This window comes from Anser anser, assembly GCF_964211835.1.
Source record: "Anser anser genome assembly, chromosome: Z".
Lineage (NCBI taxonomy): Eukaryota > Metazoa > Chordata > Aves > Anseriformes > Anatidae > Anser > Anser anser.
In genome coordinates this window covers 78614447-78630656 of record NC_139723.1, presented here as the reverse complement: position 1 = coordinate 78630656, position 16210 = coordinate 78614447, and the positions used below count along the sequence as shown (strand labels likewise).

At 54.5% G+C, this 16210-nt stretch overlaps 1 protein-coding gene across 1 annotated transcript; it reads right to left on the bottom strand.

Moving 5' to 3' along the window:
• Positions 1-11374: 11374 nt before the first annotated feature.
• Positions 11375-15703, bottom strand: DCTN3 (dynactin subunit 3). Its single transcript, XM_083816993.1, has 7 exons — positions 15548-15703; positions 15340-15424; positions 14376-14462; positions 13625-13708; positions 13021-13079; positions 12237-12296; positions 11375-11794 (listed from the first exon to the last, which is right to left on the bottom strand). The coding sequence occupies exons 1-7, from the start codon at positions 15638-15640 to the stop codon at positions 11705-11707; spliced, it is 558 nt and encodes a 185-aa protein (XP_083673119.1). The 5' UTR covers positions 15641-15703; the 3' UTR covers positions 11375-11704.
• Positions 15704-16210: the final 507 nt, after the last annotated feature.

Below are 16210 nucleotides of genomic sequence, written 5' to 3'. Positions count from 1 at the left end.
GCCCTGGCAACGTCGAGAGCTCCCCAGATCGCGGGGCCTGCTCCCAGGGCACCGACAGCCAACAAAAGTGGACAGGCAGCAACCTCCCTCGGGGAAATGCACGGGCCAGGCCAGCTCCCAGCTCAGCCTCCACAAGAGCCCAGGAGCCCCATGGCTACTCCAGCTCGTCGTCTTCAGAGCACTGCAGTGCCCCTATCACCAGATACCCGTGCTCGTGTCACTTGCGCCAAACCTGTGGCACCCAGGGCACTGCAGCGGAACCGAACGGCAACAGCATCCACTCGGTCTGGGATAGGATTTGCTGTCGGCAGCAGAAGATGTCTGCATCGCCGCAGAGCTCTACATCTGAGCACTGCTGCCATGCAGGCTACAGGAGAGGCAGGGCCAGCGTCCATGGAGCTTGTGATTTTCAAAAGCTCCAATACTGAAAATAAATAAACTTATTTGTGTAAATAAACTTATAGGTATGGGAGCCTTCCTGCATAGTGTGTGTTGGGATGAAGAGGGAAGGTGGGCTCAGGGATACCAGGGAAGGTGTGCTGTCCCACCAGAGGACAACCAGCTTTGGCGGGGAAGGGCATAAAACAGGGCTCACCAGAGAAGAGCCTGGGGGAACAATGCTGAAGCTGGGGGTGAGGCAGATGTCTCATCTGAAGTGCATCTACACCAATGCACGCAGCACGGGCAACAAACAGGAGGCGCTGGAAGCGACTGTGTGACAGGCTGACTACGGCCTAGTTGCCATAACTGAAACATGGTGGGATCACTGCCACGGCTGGAGTACTGCGATGGACGGCTACAAGCTCTTCAGAAGGGAGAGGCAAGTTGGTGATGGCAAAGTTGAGAGCCTCTGGGTAAGGATTAGGGGACGAACAAATAAAGGGGATGTTGTTGCGGGAGTCTATTACAGACCACCTGGCCAGGATGACAATGCTGATGAATTAGTTTATGGAACTAAGAGATGCCTCGAGATTAACTCCCCTTGTCCTTATGGGGGAGTTCAACTTGCCAGAAGTCAACTGGGATCACCACACGGCTGACACGAGCAAGTCCAGGAGGTTCATAAAGCACCTAGATGATAACTTCTCGGTGCAGGTGCTAAGGGAGCCAACTAGGAAAGGTGCCCTCCTGATCTGTTGCTGGAGAACAGAGAGGGTCTTGTGGGGGACGTGGTCATTGGTGGCCGTCTCGGCCATAGAGACCATGAAGTGGTTGAGTTTAAAATTTTTGACGACAGAAGGAAAACTGTCACCAAAACTTCAGCCCTGGATATGGGGAAAGCAGACTTCAGGCTGCTCAGGGAACTAGTCAGCAAGGTCCCCTGGGAAACTGCTTTTGAAGGCATTGGCGTCCATCAGCGCTGGTCAGTCTTTAAGCACTGCCTCCTAAAAGCACAAGATCAGGCGATTCCCAAATATCGGAAGTCAAGCAGGCGGGGCAGAAGGCTGGCCTGGCTGATCTCCTACTGGAGCTTAGGCGAAAAAAGAAAACATACGGCTGCTGGAAGGAGGGTCAGGCAACGTGGAAGGAATACAGGGACACTGTTCGCGTCTGAAGGGAGAAAATTTTTGTAGCTAAAGCCCACCTAGAGTTGAAGCTGGCCAAGTGTGTGGGAGACAATAAAAACGTTTTTTTTAGATATGTGAACAGAAAAAGGAGGACCAAAGGAAACATAGGTCCGCTACTGGATGGGGAAGGTCACCTCACAGACAAGGACTTAGGTAAAGCAGAGACGTTTAACGCCTTCTTTGCCTCTGTCTTCAACAGTGATGATGGGCTTTGGGACCCAGGGTACCCTGAGCTGGAGGACCATGACAGTGGGAATGATAAACTCCCAACCGACCGTGAACGTGTGCGGGATTTGCTGCTCCACCTGGATCCATACAAGTCCATGGGTCCGGATGGGATTCATCCCAGGGTGCTTAAGGAGCTGGCTGACGTCATCGCGGGACCTCTTTCAATTATTTTTCAATGGTCTTGGGAATCTGGAGAGGTCCCAGCAGACTGGAAGCTGGCAAATGTTGAGCCAATTTTCAAGAAGGGCAAAAAAGAAGACCCTAGCAATTACAGGCCTGTCAGTCTCACGTCAGTGCCTGGTAAAATCATGGAGAAGATGATCCTTGAAGTTACTGAAGCGCACCTGGAGGACAATGCAGTCATTGGTCCCAGCCAACATGGGTTCACGAGGGGTAGGTCCTGCCTAACAAATTTGATTTCATTTTATGATAAGATCACCCATCTAGTCGATCAAGGGAAACCAGCTGATGTGATCTTTTTGGACTTCAGCAAAGCTTTTGACACGGTTTCCCACTGGACAAAACGTCCAGCATACAGCTAAACAAAAACATCATACGATGGGCGAGCAATTGGCTGACGGGCAGGGCTCAAAGGGTTGTGGTAAATGGGGCCACATCTGGCTGGCGGATGATCACTAGTGGGGTCCCCCAAGGCTCCATTTTAGGGCCAGTCCTCTTCAATGTTTTTATAAATGATCTGGATGTAGGACTAGAAGGTGTTTTGAGGAAATTTGCTGACGACACCAAACTTGGAGGAGTTGCGGACTCGGACGAGGGTGGAAAGGCCTTGCAGAGAGATCTGGACAGATTGGAGAGCTGGGCAATCACCAACCGCATGAAGTTTAACAAGAGCAAGTGCCGGGTCCTGCACCTGGGACGGGGCAACCCTGGCTATACGTACAGACTGGGCGACGAGACGCTGGAGAGCAGCCCCGCAGAGAGGGATCTGGGGGTTGTGGTTGACAGCAAGCTGAATATGAGCCAGCAGTGTGCCCTGGCAGCCAGGAGGGCCAACCGTATCCTGGGGTGCATCAAGCACGGCATTGCTAGTCATTCGAGGGAAGTGATTGTCCCACTCTGCTCTGCGCTGGTGCAGCCTCACCTCGAGTACTGTGTGCAGTTCTGGGCACCACAGTACAAAAAGGGTGTAAAACTGTTGGAGAGTGTCCAGAGGAGGGTGACGAAGATGGAGAAGGGCCTAGAGGGGAAGACATAGGAAGAGCGGCTGAGGTCACTGGGCCTGTTCAGCCTGGAGGAGGCTGAGGGGGGACCTCATCGCAGTCTACAACTTCCTTGCGAGGGGGAGTGGAGAGGCAGGTGACCTATTCTCCGGTATCACCAGAGATAGGACCTGTGGGAATGGTGTCAAGCTGAGGCGGGGGAGGTTTAGGCTGGACATCAGGAAGAGGTTCTTCACGGAGAGGGTGGTCGCACACTGGAACAGGCTCCCCAGGGAAGCAGACACTGCACCAAGCCTGTCTGAATTTAAGAAGCATTTGGACTGTGCACTTTGTCACATGGTCTAAAATTTTAGTCAGACCTGTGCGGTGCCAGGAGTTGGACTGGATGATCCTTATGGGTCCCTTCCAACTCGGGATATTCTATGATTCTATAATTCTAGGAAGGGTGGTGGTGGGGGCTCTTCATATTAAAGAGTGTTTTGATGTTGAAGAGCTTGGGGTTGGGAATGATAAAGTTGAATGTCTATGGAGAAGGATCGGGAGAGGGCCTGTAGGGCTGACATTTGGTGGGGGTCTGTTATAGACCACCTCATCAGGATGAAGATATGGATAAGGCATTCTGCGAGCAGCTCGCAGAAGTTACACGATCACCAGCACTCGTTCTCATGGGAGACTTCAACTTCCCTGATACATGCTGGAAATACAATACTGCGCAGAGGAAGCAGTCCTGGAAGTTTCCAGAGTGCGTGGAAGACAGCTTCCTGACACAGCTGGTTCAAGAGCCTACCCGGGGAGGTGCCCCACTAGACCTGCTCTTCACTGACAGAGGAGGACTGGTGGGAGGTGTGAAAGCTGGGGACTGTCCTGGGCAGAGTGACCATGAAATTGTAGAGTTTTCTATCCTTGGTGATGTCAGAAGGGATACTAACAAAACTGCTCTCCTGAACTTCCAGAGGGCGGACTTTGACCTGTTCAGGCTTTTTTTGCAGGGGTCCCTTGGTATCTCAGGGTACTTTACGCCCTGACCTGGAAGTCCCCTGTGATTGAGGTAGAGACTCACCCTCTGCGATCCAGAAAGAGACAGTCAGAGACCTGCTCCTCCATCTGGAATGTCACAAGTCCATGGGACCAGATGGGCTCCACTCTAGGGTGCTGAGGGAGCTGGCGGAGGTGATTGCCAAGCTGCTTTCCACCATCTACCAGTGTTCACGGTTGTCTGGAGAGGTCCCAGAGGACTGGGGGCTTGCCGATGTGACTCCCATCTACAAGAAGGGCCATAAGGAGGACCCAGGGAACTACAGTCCTGTCAGCCTGACCTCGGTTCCAGGGAAAGTTATGGTGCAAATCATCTTGGGTGGGATCACACGGCACATGTGTGGCATCCAGGGGATCAGGCCCACCCAGCACGGGTTCATTAAAGGCAGGTCGTGCTTGTCCAACCTCATCTCCTTCTATGCCCGTGTGACCAGACTAGTAGATGAGGGAAAGGCTGTTGACGTAGTCTACTTAGACTTCTGCAAAGCCTTTGACATGGTCTCCCCCAGTATTCTCCTGGGGAAACTGGCTGCCTGTGGCCTGGACAGGTACACTCTTCTCTGGGTCAAGAACTGGCTGGAGGGCCGTGCCCAGCAGGTAGCGGTTAATGGAGTGAAGTCCAGCTGGCGTCCTGTTACAAGTGGTGCCCCCAGGGGTCGGTACTGGAGCCTATCTTGTTTAATATCTTTATTGATGACCTGGATGAGGGGATTGAGTGTACCCTCAGTAAGTTTGCAGGCGACACCAAGCTGGGAGGTAGTGTCGATCTGCCCGAGGGTAGGGTGGCCCTTCAGAGGGATCTGGATAGGCTGGACTCCAGGGCTGAGGCGAATGGGATGACGGTCAACAAGGCCAAGTGCCGGGTTCTGCACTTTGGCCACAATAACCCCATGCAGCACTATAGGCTTGGGGCACAGTCGCTAGAAGACTGTGAAGAGGAAAGGGACCTGGGAGTGTTGATTGATGCTCGGCTGAACATGAGCCAGCAGTGTGCCCAGGTGGCCAAGAAGGCCAATGGCATCCTGGCTTGTATCAGGAATAGTGCAGCCAGCAGGAGCGGGGAGCTGATCATCCCCCTGTACTCACCTTTGGTGAGGCCGCACCTTGAGTACTGTGTTCAGTTTTTGGCCCCCTCACTACAAGAAAGACATCGAGGCCCTGGAGCATGTCCAGAGAAGGGCAACAAAACTGGTGAGGGGTCTGGAGCACGAGACTTAGGAGGAGTGGCTGAGGGAGCTGGGGTTCTTTAATCTGGAGAAGAGGAGGCTCAAGGGAGACCTCATTGCACTCCACACCTTCCTGAAGGGTGGTTGTGATGAGGAGGGGGTCGGCCTCTTCTCTCAGATAACTAATGATAGGACTCGAGGAAATGGCCACAAGTTTTGACTGGGGAGATTTCAATTAGATATGAGGAAAAACATTTTCTCTCAAAGAGTGTGGTCAGGCACTGGAACAGCCTGCCCAGGGAGGTGGTGGAGTCATCGTCCCTCGCAGTGTTCAAGAAGCGCCTGGATGAGGTGCTAAGAGATATGATTTAATAGCTTAGTGGGTAGTATTGGTGACAGGAGGACGGTTGGACTTGATGACCTTGTAGGGCCTTCCCAACCCTGTGTTTCTGTGTTTCTATGATTCTAGGACAAGGTGATGAGGATAAGCCAGGGCAAGCCGGCTGCTCCTCCTGGAGCTCCTCCTCAGCCCTGCCCTGGCTGATGGCACCCATTGTCCTCCCTGGATGGGCAGTCCCCAAGCTCTCCCTTGGACTGGCCACATAGCACACGAGTGAAGAATTTGCATCTCCTCTGTTGTTGCTGAAGCAGCCTCAAACTCGCAGTTATTTGGCAGGAGACATCTGTATCGCCGCAGAGCTCTACATCTGTGCACTGCTGCCATGCAGGCCACAGGAGAGGCAGGGCCAGCATCCATGGAACTTGTGATTTTCAAAAGCTCCAATATTGAAAATAAATAAACTTCTTTACTTGTACTTGAAAGCGTTCTATGGGAGCCTTCCCACATAGTGTGTGTTGGGGATGAAGAGGGAAGGTGGGCTCAGGGATACCAGGGAAGGTGTGCTGTCCCACCAGAGGACAACCAGCTTTGGCGGGGAAGGGCATAAAACAGGGCTCACCAGAGAAGAGCCTGGGGGAACAATGCTGAAGCTGGGGGTGAGGCAGATGTCTCATGTGAAGTGCATCTACACCAATGCACCCAGCACGGGCAACAAACAGGAGGCGCTGGAAGCGACTGTGTGACAGGCTGACTACGGCCTAGTTGCCATAACTGAAACATGGTGGGATCACTGCCACGGCTGGAGTACTGCGATGGACGGCTACAAGCTCTTCAGAAGGGAGAGGCAAGGAAGGCAGGGTGGTGGTGTGGCTCTTCATATTAAAGAGTGTTTTGATGTTGAAGAGCTTGGGGTTGGGAATGATAAAGTTGAATGTCTATGGAGAAGGATCGGGGGAGGGCCTGTAGGGCTGACATTTGGTGGGGGTCTGTTATAGACCACCTCATCAGGATGGAGAGATGGATGAGGTCATGGCAGGCGTCCTGCAAGCGTCCTGCAAGCAGGAGCGCACAGTAACAGTTCATCATCACCTTACATTCCCTACTGCCCGACAACTGATTCCTCCCCTGTTTCCTCACTGGCTGAGTACTGCAGGTTCACAAACTTCTCAACGCCTTTCTATACCACATACGTACAATTTTATTTGACCAAATGTTAGTTTATCCTTTTTTTTTTTTTCTTTTTCCTTCTTCTCTCATGACTATAGATCCTGTGATTTGTGTTTTTACCGATTTCACACTGCTCGTCCTGTTTTTCCTAGCTATCCTCCTTATTTTGGGACGCCGGGACCTTCCTCTTCTCTGCTTAACAAACTCCCCACTGCTGTGCTGCTGTCGTGCCTGCACAATCCCTTTAGAATATGCAAGGTTAGTGGATTTCCCACCACAAAAACACCTTCTGTTGCAAAAGCACAGCTTTGTTTCTCACACCGGTGTCTGCGAGCACCGAGTGGATGCGCTGAGGACGGGAAGCAGCCCCGTGCTGCAGTGCCTGTCGGCATCTCAAACTGCAGGGCCCTTCGTGAAGTCATAGCGCCCTTTCATAAGCCAGGTGGTTGTGCTGGGAGCTCCGCCGTCACGCGGGACCAAAAGCAATGAAGAGTTCCTTCCCAGCTGTGACAGCGAATCTGTGTAGTGTGGCAGACTAAGGAGCTTGGGGTGGGGGACAGGAGAGGCTGTCGGACACAGCTGGAGCTGGGCAGTGGGCTGTGACCCTGGCCCCGAGCGAGGAGCCCGGCGGAGCCATCCTGGTCCCCCGCCTCCCCACAAATGCAGCACAGGGGCACCGGCCTGCTTCAACGTGGGCTGGGGGCTGTGACCTCACAGAGGCGTTGCCGTGTGCTGTCTGTGACCTCAGGGCCGTGTCCCTATAAAGCACCGGCCAGCACCCCACGTCTGCCAGTGCGGTCGTACCTGGCTGTGAGCGATGGTTGACGACAGCAGCGTTTTCCTTGTCCCCGGCCTCCTGCTTGTGGTGACCGGGCTCTCCCTGCTCTCCAGGGGCCGGCGCCAAAAGGTACATGGGGCTTGAGGGTGGGGGGACATGAGGCTGGGATTCCGGGGGCAGGGGGTGTCGGCAGTGGCCCCACGGATCCCTCCCCAGGTTGGTGACTGTGCTGTGCTCCTGTGCCCACAGGGTGACGGTCTGTGCTGGCGAAAGTGGGGATGGCGGCTACAAGCAGCAGCAGCGGAGCCTGGTGAGTCCCCTTTGGGTTGGCCTCAGGACCGAGCAGCCCATCCCGATGGGCCCGAGGTGGCCCTGGTGCCTCTGTCCCACCGCAACTCAGACTCCCTCCCTGTTTTGCAGGCACCAAGCAGCTGTGCGGGTCAGGGCGCTGCTGCCCTGGCTGTACGGCGTGCATCAAGGCCAAGCAGGAGCTGCAGCAGCTGGTGCTGTCGGCACTGCCCAGGTGTGAGGCTGATGGGCTGAGGCCTGACTTCTGGCAAGCGGCATCGAAGGACGTGGAGGAGCTGGTGAAGCGGGGCAGCCTGTCCTGCTGTGGCTGCGACATCCCCAGGATCAAGAGCTGTCCTCGGAGCTGGAGCAACACCTCTCTGGAGCACGATGGAGGAGCCCCCACAGAGCCAGAGCCTCCGTGCCACCCAGCGCCCAGGAAGGAGACACATCCCGCAGACATCCCTGCAGAAGACCAACATCTGGACTCTGCCCTGAGCAAAACCAGCAGTGCGGAGGAGGCTGATGAGCTTCCTGGGAAGAGGCAGTGCCTAGAGATTCTGACAGCCCCCAGGAGCCCCAGGCTTGGGAAGCAGGCCTCCAAGCCAGGCAGCGGAGATGAAGAGCCACCGGCTGAGGTCTCCTCCTCCATGCAGCCACCAGAAATGGGGACGATCGTGCGTGAGAGTCTCCTTCGCCCAGATGAGGGGCGACAGCAGTGGGTGGAGGTGTCCCAGCAACCTCTCGGCTTGTCCGTGGACCTCTCAGCACTTCCCAGCCCAGCCAACACAGTGTTACGAAAAGACCAGGGCTGCCAAACCGACTTCGTCATCATCCTGAGACCACTGGGGGCTGATGCTGGTAATGGGAACCAGCCCCAAACTGCAGCGCCTGTCGACATCTCAGAGCTGCAGCTGAGGCTTGAGCAGCACAGCAAGGCCTGCATGCAGACAGCAAGCGAAGAAAACCTAGAAAGCTCCTCTGGGACAGTGCAGCAGTCAACTGAAGAGGAGCATGAAGCACTGCCCCAAAATGCCTGTTCTGGCCCCCTGCCACCACAATGTCCCTGTGTCGCCTTCCTCAAATACAAGCCTCTCCTCCATCCGGACCAGGTCAAGAGGAACTGGAAGAAGCACGGGGCCTCCACTGTCTGCCCAGCGGCCTCTGGACCACCATGCTCCGGCCCTCAGCCTGTCCATTTCCACAGGCCCGAGGCCACGTTCATGCCTCAGGAGCTGCAGCACCGCGGGGACCAGCTCGGCCCGGAGCGCCCATGCCAGCGAGCAGTGCCCTGGGAGGAGGGTGGCTGGGCAGCCCCAAGGGCTCACACACACTACACCAAGAACGGCTGGTGTAGCCACAGCATGGACACAGCTCCCAAGGGTGAAATTCTGAGGACGCCCTATGGGTTGCCGAATGCGTGGGCAGGACAAGAGCCCACCGCAGTCTACCCAGCCCTCAGGCCCGTGATCCAAACTACAAGCCTGAGGCGTGAGCACCGCCGGAAGCACCGCAGACACTTTGTGGGACCAGCCGCAGGAGCCCCACAAGGCCAGTGGGGCAGCAGCAGCGAGCAGACCCAATGCTCTGACAGCAGCTTCCACCTCCGGGCTGCGGCTGTCCCTCAGAAAGGAAACACCAGTGCGGAGGTGACCACGGCGTCTGAAACATCTGGGGCTGAGGCAGGCACCAGGGGACCTAAGTGGTGGCCTTGGAGGAAGAAGTGCCCTGGCAACGTCGAGAGCTCCCCAGATCACGGGGCCTGCTCCCAGGGCACCGACAGCCAACAAAAGTGGACAGGCAGCAACCTCCCTCGGGGAAATGCACGGGCCAGGCCAGCTCCCAGCTCGGCCTCCACAAGAGCCCAGGAGCCCCATGGCTACTCCAGCTCGTCGTCTTCAGAGCACTGCAGTGCCCCTATCACCAGATACCCGTGCTCGTGTCACTTGCGCCAAACCTGTGGCACCCAGGGCACTGCAGCGGAACCAAACGGCAACAGCATCCGCTCAGTCTGGGATAGGATTTGCTGTCGGCAGCAGAAGATGTCTGCATCGCCGCAGAGCTCTACATCTGAGCACTGCTGCCATGCAGGCTACAGGAGAGGCAGGGCCAGCGTCCACGGAGCTTGTGATTTTCAAAAGCTCCAATATTGAAAATAAATAAACTTATTTGTGTAAATAAACTTATAGGTATGGGAGCCTTCCTGCATAGTGTGTGTTGGGGATGAAGAGGGAAGGTGGGCTCAGGGATACCAGGGAAGGTGTGCTGTCCCACCAGAGGACAACCAGCTTTGGCGGGGAAGGGCATAAAACAGGGCTCACCAGAGAAGAGCCTGGGGGAACAATGCTGAAGCTGGGGGTGAGGCAGATGTCTCATCTGAAGTGCATCTACACCAATGCACGCAGCACGGGCAACAAACCGGAGGAGCTGGAAGCGACTGTGTGACAGGCTGACTACGGCCTAGTTGCCATAACTGAAACATGGTGGGATCACTGCCACGGCTGGAGTGCTGCGATGGACGGCTACAAGCTCTTCAGAAGGGACAGGCAAGGAAGGCAGGGTGGTGGTGTGGCTCTTCATATTAAAGAGTGTTTTGATGTTGAAGAGCTTGGGGTTGGGAATGATAAAGTTGAATGTCTATGGAGAAGGATCGGGAGAGGGCCTGTAGGGCTGACATTTGGTGGGGGTCTGTTATAGACCACCTCATCAGGATGAAGATATGGATAAGGCATTCTGCGAGCAGCTCGCAGAAGTTACACGATCACCAGCACTCGTTCTCATGGGAGACTTCAACTTCCCTGATACATGCTGGAAATATAGCACTGCGCAGAGGAAGCAGTCCCGGAGGTTTCTAGATGCGTGGAAGACAGCTTCCTGGCACAGCTGGTTCAAGAGCCTACCCGGGGAGGTGCCCCACTAGACCTGCTCTTCACTGACAGAGGAGGACTGGTGGGAGGTGTGAAAGCTGGGGACTGTCCTGGGCAGAGTGACCATGAAATTGTAGAGTTTTCTATCCTTGGTGATGTCAGAAGGGATACTAACAAAACTGCTCTCCTGAACTTCCAGAGGGCGGACTTTGACCTGTCCAGGCCTTTTCTGCAGGGGTCCCTTGGGATTCACTCCTGAAGGGTAAAGGGGTCCAGGAAGCCTGGATGCTCCTCAAGACAGAAATCTTAAAGGCACAGGAGCAGGCAGCCATTACTGCTCTCTCTGAGCAGCCATTTTGGAAAGCAGTGGCAGGATGCAGGCCAGGGGCGCTAGCTGCCGCCAGCACAGGGCCGGGAGAACTTCCTGGGGACAAAGCCCACGAGGAACAATCGCCCAGCACCCTGCTGCTGGCAGGGCACAGGCAGCTTGTGAGGAAACAGCAGGGAGAGCCCGTGTGGCAATCCAGGTCAGGCTGTGTGAGAAGCTATCTCCTGCAGACTGCCAAAACACCTGTGCCAGTCACTGCTTACAGAAGGTTTACCCACCTTCCAGCTTACCGCTTCCCTCTCATGCATAGGTGTAGCATTTCCTCATGGAATATCAAGTACAGGCCGTGCAGGCCATACGTACATCTGCCCTCTTAAGCCTGGCCAGACAGTCCGTGCCATGGCTGCACCCAGGGAAGACAAGACAGGTAGTGTTTCAGGGCTTTATTATGGTCCACAGTAACAGCAGGAAGGGATTTTTAAATATGTTACAAACCAAGATATAAGGAAGTGCAAGATCGACAAACAGTGGCATATTAAGAGAATACCAGGAGTGTGGCTTTGATTCAGGGTGACCGCAGTGCAGCCGCAAAGCCAGGGTGCCCCCAAGAGCCTGCAATGTCACTCGCAGCACATTCACAGAGTGGAAAGATGCTGAGACCAGAGAGTGCAGGCTGTGCTGCAGCATCTCCTGAGTGACCCAAGGCCAGAAGAATCCCAAGGCCCCGGCGGCGGTTCTCCGCACTCCCAGCTCTGCCATCACTCTGCCACAGGTTTCGCTTCCTTGGCTGCTTCCAGCTGCATCAGTATTTCATTCCACTGGACGAACTGCTTGGACAGAAGCAGGGTCTGGACATTACTCTTAAGGAAAGAGACGTAGAAACTTCAGGGAGGAAACCACAGAGCACAGCCCAAAAACCCCCTGGTAACCTGAGAGCACCATTACAATCCTGATTCCTTGGGAGACAAAAAAAACAACAAAAAAAAGGGTATGGGAAACCAGGGTGTACAAAACCTACTCAGACACAAACTGACAAGGCCTGGAGCCACCACACAGCGCCACATGTCAACTGCAGTCCCCAGCAACTTCCAAACACCACACAGCACTACATCTCAAAGGGCTTTCTACAGCATGACGGGAACACAAGCACCACCACACCAGAAAGGGCACTGGCCATTAAACCTGGGGCTGGGGATTGCCTGTTTCCAGCATCTGATTGGGGTAAGGTGGGCCAGGAGACAGGCAGATGGTTCGGTTTTGTCAGGCCCAGAGCACCAGCTGAAAGGATACCGTTTTGTTGTAGTCTTCAAGGAGCATCTTGACACCATCAGAAAACTGCTTGCACTGATCCTGCAAAGGAGAGAGCCTCAGCCAGTAAGCAGTAAATAAACTAAAAAGACATCTCTCCTTCCAGCCCCTGGCAGTACAGGGCCAATACTGGGACTAAAGCTCAGGCCCTGGCCACTCACTGCAGCTGAAAGCATTTCAGCAGACGAGAGAAAGGTTACAAAGGCACACCCCTATTCAGGAAGTGCCAAAGCACCTGTGCTTGCCATCTATCTGCTTTTTGTCAGCATCCTCAGCTTGCCTCAGAGTGAAAACCCACAGGGAAACACTGAAAGGAGGCATTAGGCAATGCCCAGGCTACTCATTGCCACCTCACGGAGTGCTCAAATGGGGAAGAAAAGGGCAAAGAGACAACGTGGCAGTATCAAAACCCCTCCAGAGACTGGGAGACTGAAAAAGCGCAACACTTCAGTGTCCCACTGAAAAAGGGAATAGCAGTTTGTTAAATCGACCGCAACTTATTGCATTCAAACCTTTGTTTTGAGTAGGCTTATCGTAGGCAAAGATTTTTGCCAATTCAGACTCAGTTACCAGAAATCCTGGCTAGTTCTCCCCCTGCAGTGTGCTTAAACCTCTTTAAAACTGCAGCACGAATACCCTGGACAAATGAAAATAAGTGGTCTAAACAAGCAGTTCAAACAATTGCAGATACAAGGGCATCAGTGCAGTCACCAACAAATGGCTCCTTCTCCCTGCTAGTCAAGACTGCCACGAGCATTCACACTACCTGCTGCTGCATCTGGATTTGGGAGAGTCGCTGCAGTTTCGCTGCGTGGTCAGGAACGGCTGAAAGCACAGAACAGACATCCATTTTGTTTGTTTCGCATCACGTGGGATAAGTTACCAAGACAAGGACCATTCCTTCTCCAAGGGCAAGTCACAGCAAAACTCCACTCAATGAATCCAAGCGCCACGCACCACAAACACCTTTATACCATAAAAAACCTCTAGCCACACTGTACGTTCAGCATCATTAAATTTGCTAATTACCTTCTGGGTGAGTTAGGGCTGCTGTCTCTAACCTGCTTCCTAACCCAAGCCACCTCCCTCACCCTTGGTGCAGGAGCCACGTTCCCACCCGAGCCATGCTGGGTGACAGCTACAACGCTCTGCAGGACACCGTGTGCTTTCCAGCAGAGATCAGACACGGAACATGAGAGCTAGGTGAGGGAGGAGCCAACGTACTGCTGTGTTTGCACCTACTTTACTCACACTGAGCTGTGTGCATAGCTGTCCTCGCCTCAGGTCTGACACCCAAGAAAAAGCAAACAGCACAGGCAACAGCTCGGGGGTGGCACGTGCAGCTCAAACTTGCGGAGGAACAGGCATACCTTGGATAGAGGCACTGTCTAAGACGGGCTGGAGGTTCTTCACCTGCTCCAAGAGGGCTGCTCGGGAAGGAATGACCTGCTCCTCTGATCAGGGAGAGACAAGAAGGAACATCAGGAAAGGACAAAGCAGCATCTCAGCCCCCACCTCGCAGAGGGGCTTGTCCCACTCTGAACCGATCATCAGCTGGGACTGACACTTGTATTCCAGCTGCCCTGTTCCAGCTGACCCAGCTGTACAGAAAACGGCTTTTTTATAATTTTATTTAGCCTTTTGTGATGCTCACCAATGGATTCTCATTCACACTAACTTAAGTCAGGAGAATCTTCGCCAAGTTTCACTCCCAGACTATACCAAAAAAAAGGTTGAACCAAGGTCTTTGGAAGCAAAAGCGGACAACGCTAGAAGGTGTTTCATGTATATCCTAAACTCTGGTTTTGTTACAGTCCTCAGAATATGGGAAGTAGGGTAAGGAAAACCGTTCAAGCTCCAGTTTCTTTTCAACCTTTCATTAATTTAGGGTTAAACTGATCAATACTAAGATCAGAACTGGTAAAACTACATGGACATGCACAAGGGAGCACTAAGGGTGATGGACATCCTTGTAAGTCACATTTTGGGTAGCTCTAAATAGGATATCCTTCCAAATGTTTATAACTAAGCAAAAAAATAAGTCCATCCCAAACAACTTTATTTATTAAAATACAACTTTTGCAGTGCTAAAAACCTGTTCCTTCTCATGTGATGCCGTACCTGCCAAGATGAACTGCTGCTTCATGGTGTCTGGAACAGCCATCTTGTCAATGTACTGAGGGTCAAGGTATTTTATTACATCTTCAACTAGAGGAAAAAATGGTTTTAAGGCAAGTAGGAGAGATGTTATCGCTTTTACAAGTGCAATTCTCCCTGGGCTACAGAACAAACCTGCCCATTTAAGGTTGTTTTTGTTCAGATTCAGGGATTTCTGCAACGCTTGAAAACAGGTTACTTTAGAAGGCTACAACCAAGAACTTACGAATGAGTCAAACAAATAACTGCTTCATTACAGACACCTCCAATACTTAGCTTTTTGGCTAACGATACTAGAGGTGAATGAAGTCTGCCTCTTCCTAACCTTGAAATAAAACCTGAGAACTGCTCTCCGTCCTGATCCCTAAAGTCATTTACAAATACACAGGTTACATGTTCACACTCAGCAGCCACCGCAACCTTGCACCACACCAACACTCCCAATGCTGCTTCTGCGTTATGAAGCCACGAAACTCTGCCACAAGGAGGCTTTACGAGGCAAAGCATGACTCTAGTGCCTGCAGCTGATGCTCCCTGGTTCGGAGAAAGCTCCTCAGATGTGGCCACAGGGGGTGGTACGTGCTCCTCACCACTCCCAGCACACACAACGGGGACAGACACGTGGGCATGGTTAGCCTGAACATGCAAAAAGCCCCTTCAGGAGCTGTATTCCAGGCAGAGCACACAGCCGTGTATCGTTCAAGGCTGAAGGGGCCCGCTCCCCACCCCAGCACCTCTGCGCAAGAGGCACAAGCAGGACGACACCCCGCTGGGTTACCTGCGGGCCAAACGACAACCCAGAAGCACCGAGGAGGGGATTTTTGGGATCCGGGGAGCACCGAGACTGGGATTTTTGGGTTCCGAGGAGGGGATTTCTGGCTCAAGGCACGCCCCGCAAGCCGTCTCGAACCCCTCCCAGCGCACTCACTTTTCTTAAACAGGATCTTGACCCGCTCCCTCTTGCCGGCGATGTTGCTCAGCGCCACCTGCACCTTCACCAGCTCGTCCGCCACCTGCGGGGGCGCACAGGGAGGGAGCGGGCCCGTTACCTGCCGCCAGCGGCGGGCAGGGGGGCTCGGAGGCGGGGGGGGGGGGGGAGGGAATAAAAAAGGGGGTGACAGAACGTGGCCCAGCACCTTACGAGGCTCGCAGGCCCCGCCGCCGAGGCGCTGCTCCAGCTCCTCCAGCCGCCACCGCAGCCGCTCCAGCGCCACCGTCCCCGCCGCCATCTTCTCGACCGGCCCGGAAGCAGCCCGGCCTTCTCTTCCGCTTTCCGGCGCGCCCGCTTCCGGCCTGGTTGCCATGGCGGCGCGTTGCTGGGGGGTGCCGTTGCCGTGGCAACGGGCAGGCCTTAATGGAGGCGGGGGGGGGGGGCTTTGGGTTTTTGGGGCCTCGGAGCTCCCCTGCGGGCGGCCGGGGCCGCTCGATGCTGATTTGCACTGCAGAGGGAGGCTCTGCCTTCAAGGGAGGTCGATAGCTGCCTCGCTGCTGCGGGCGAGAGGCGCTCGGAGGCATGAAGATGGGGCTTTGAAGGGCGGGGGGCTGCCGCAGGGCTGCCCCCGGCCCCCCATCGCCCTCACCTTCCCGCTATCGACCCGCGCAGCAGCGGTCGCCAAAGGGCCGATGGAAGCGGCAGCGCAGCTGGTGCTCGCAGTTATTGAGATCCCTCCGAGGGACGGGATGAGTTCACGGCAGCCACCGCATCCAGGCACCTTCTGGGATGAGGGGGAGAAGCCTGGGGGCCTCCGCAGCACCCTGAGGTGTGCCCTGCTGTGTGTCGTGCTGGGAGACCACGGTTG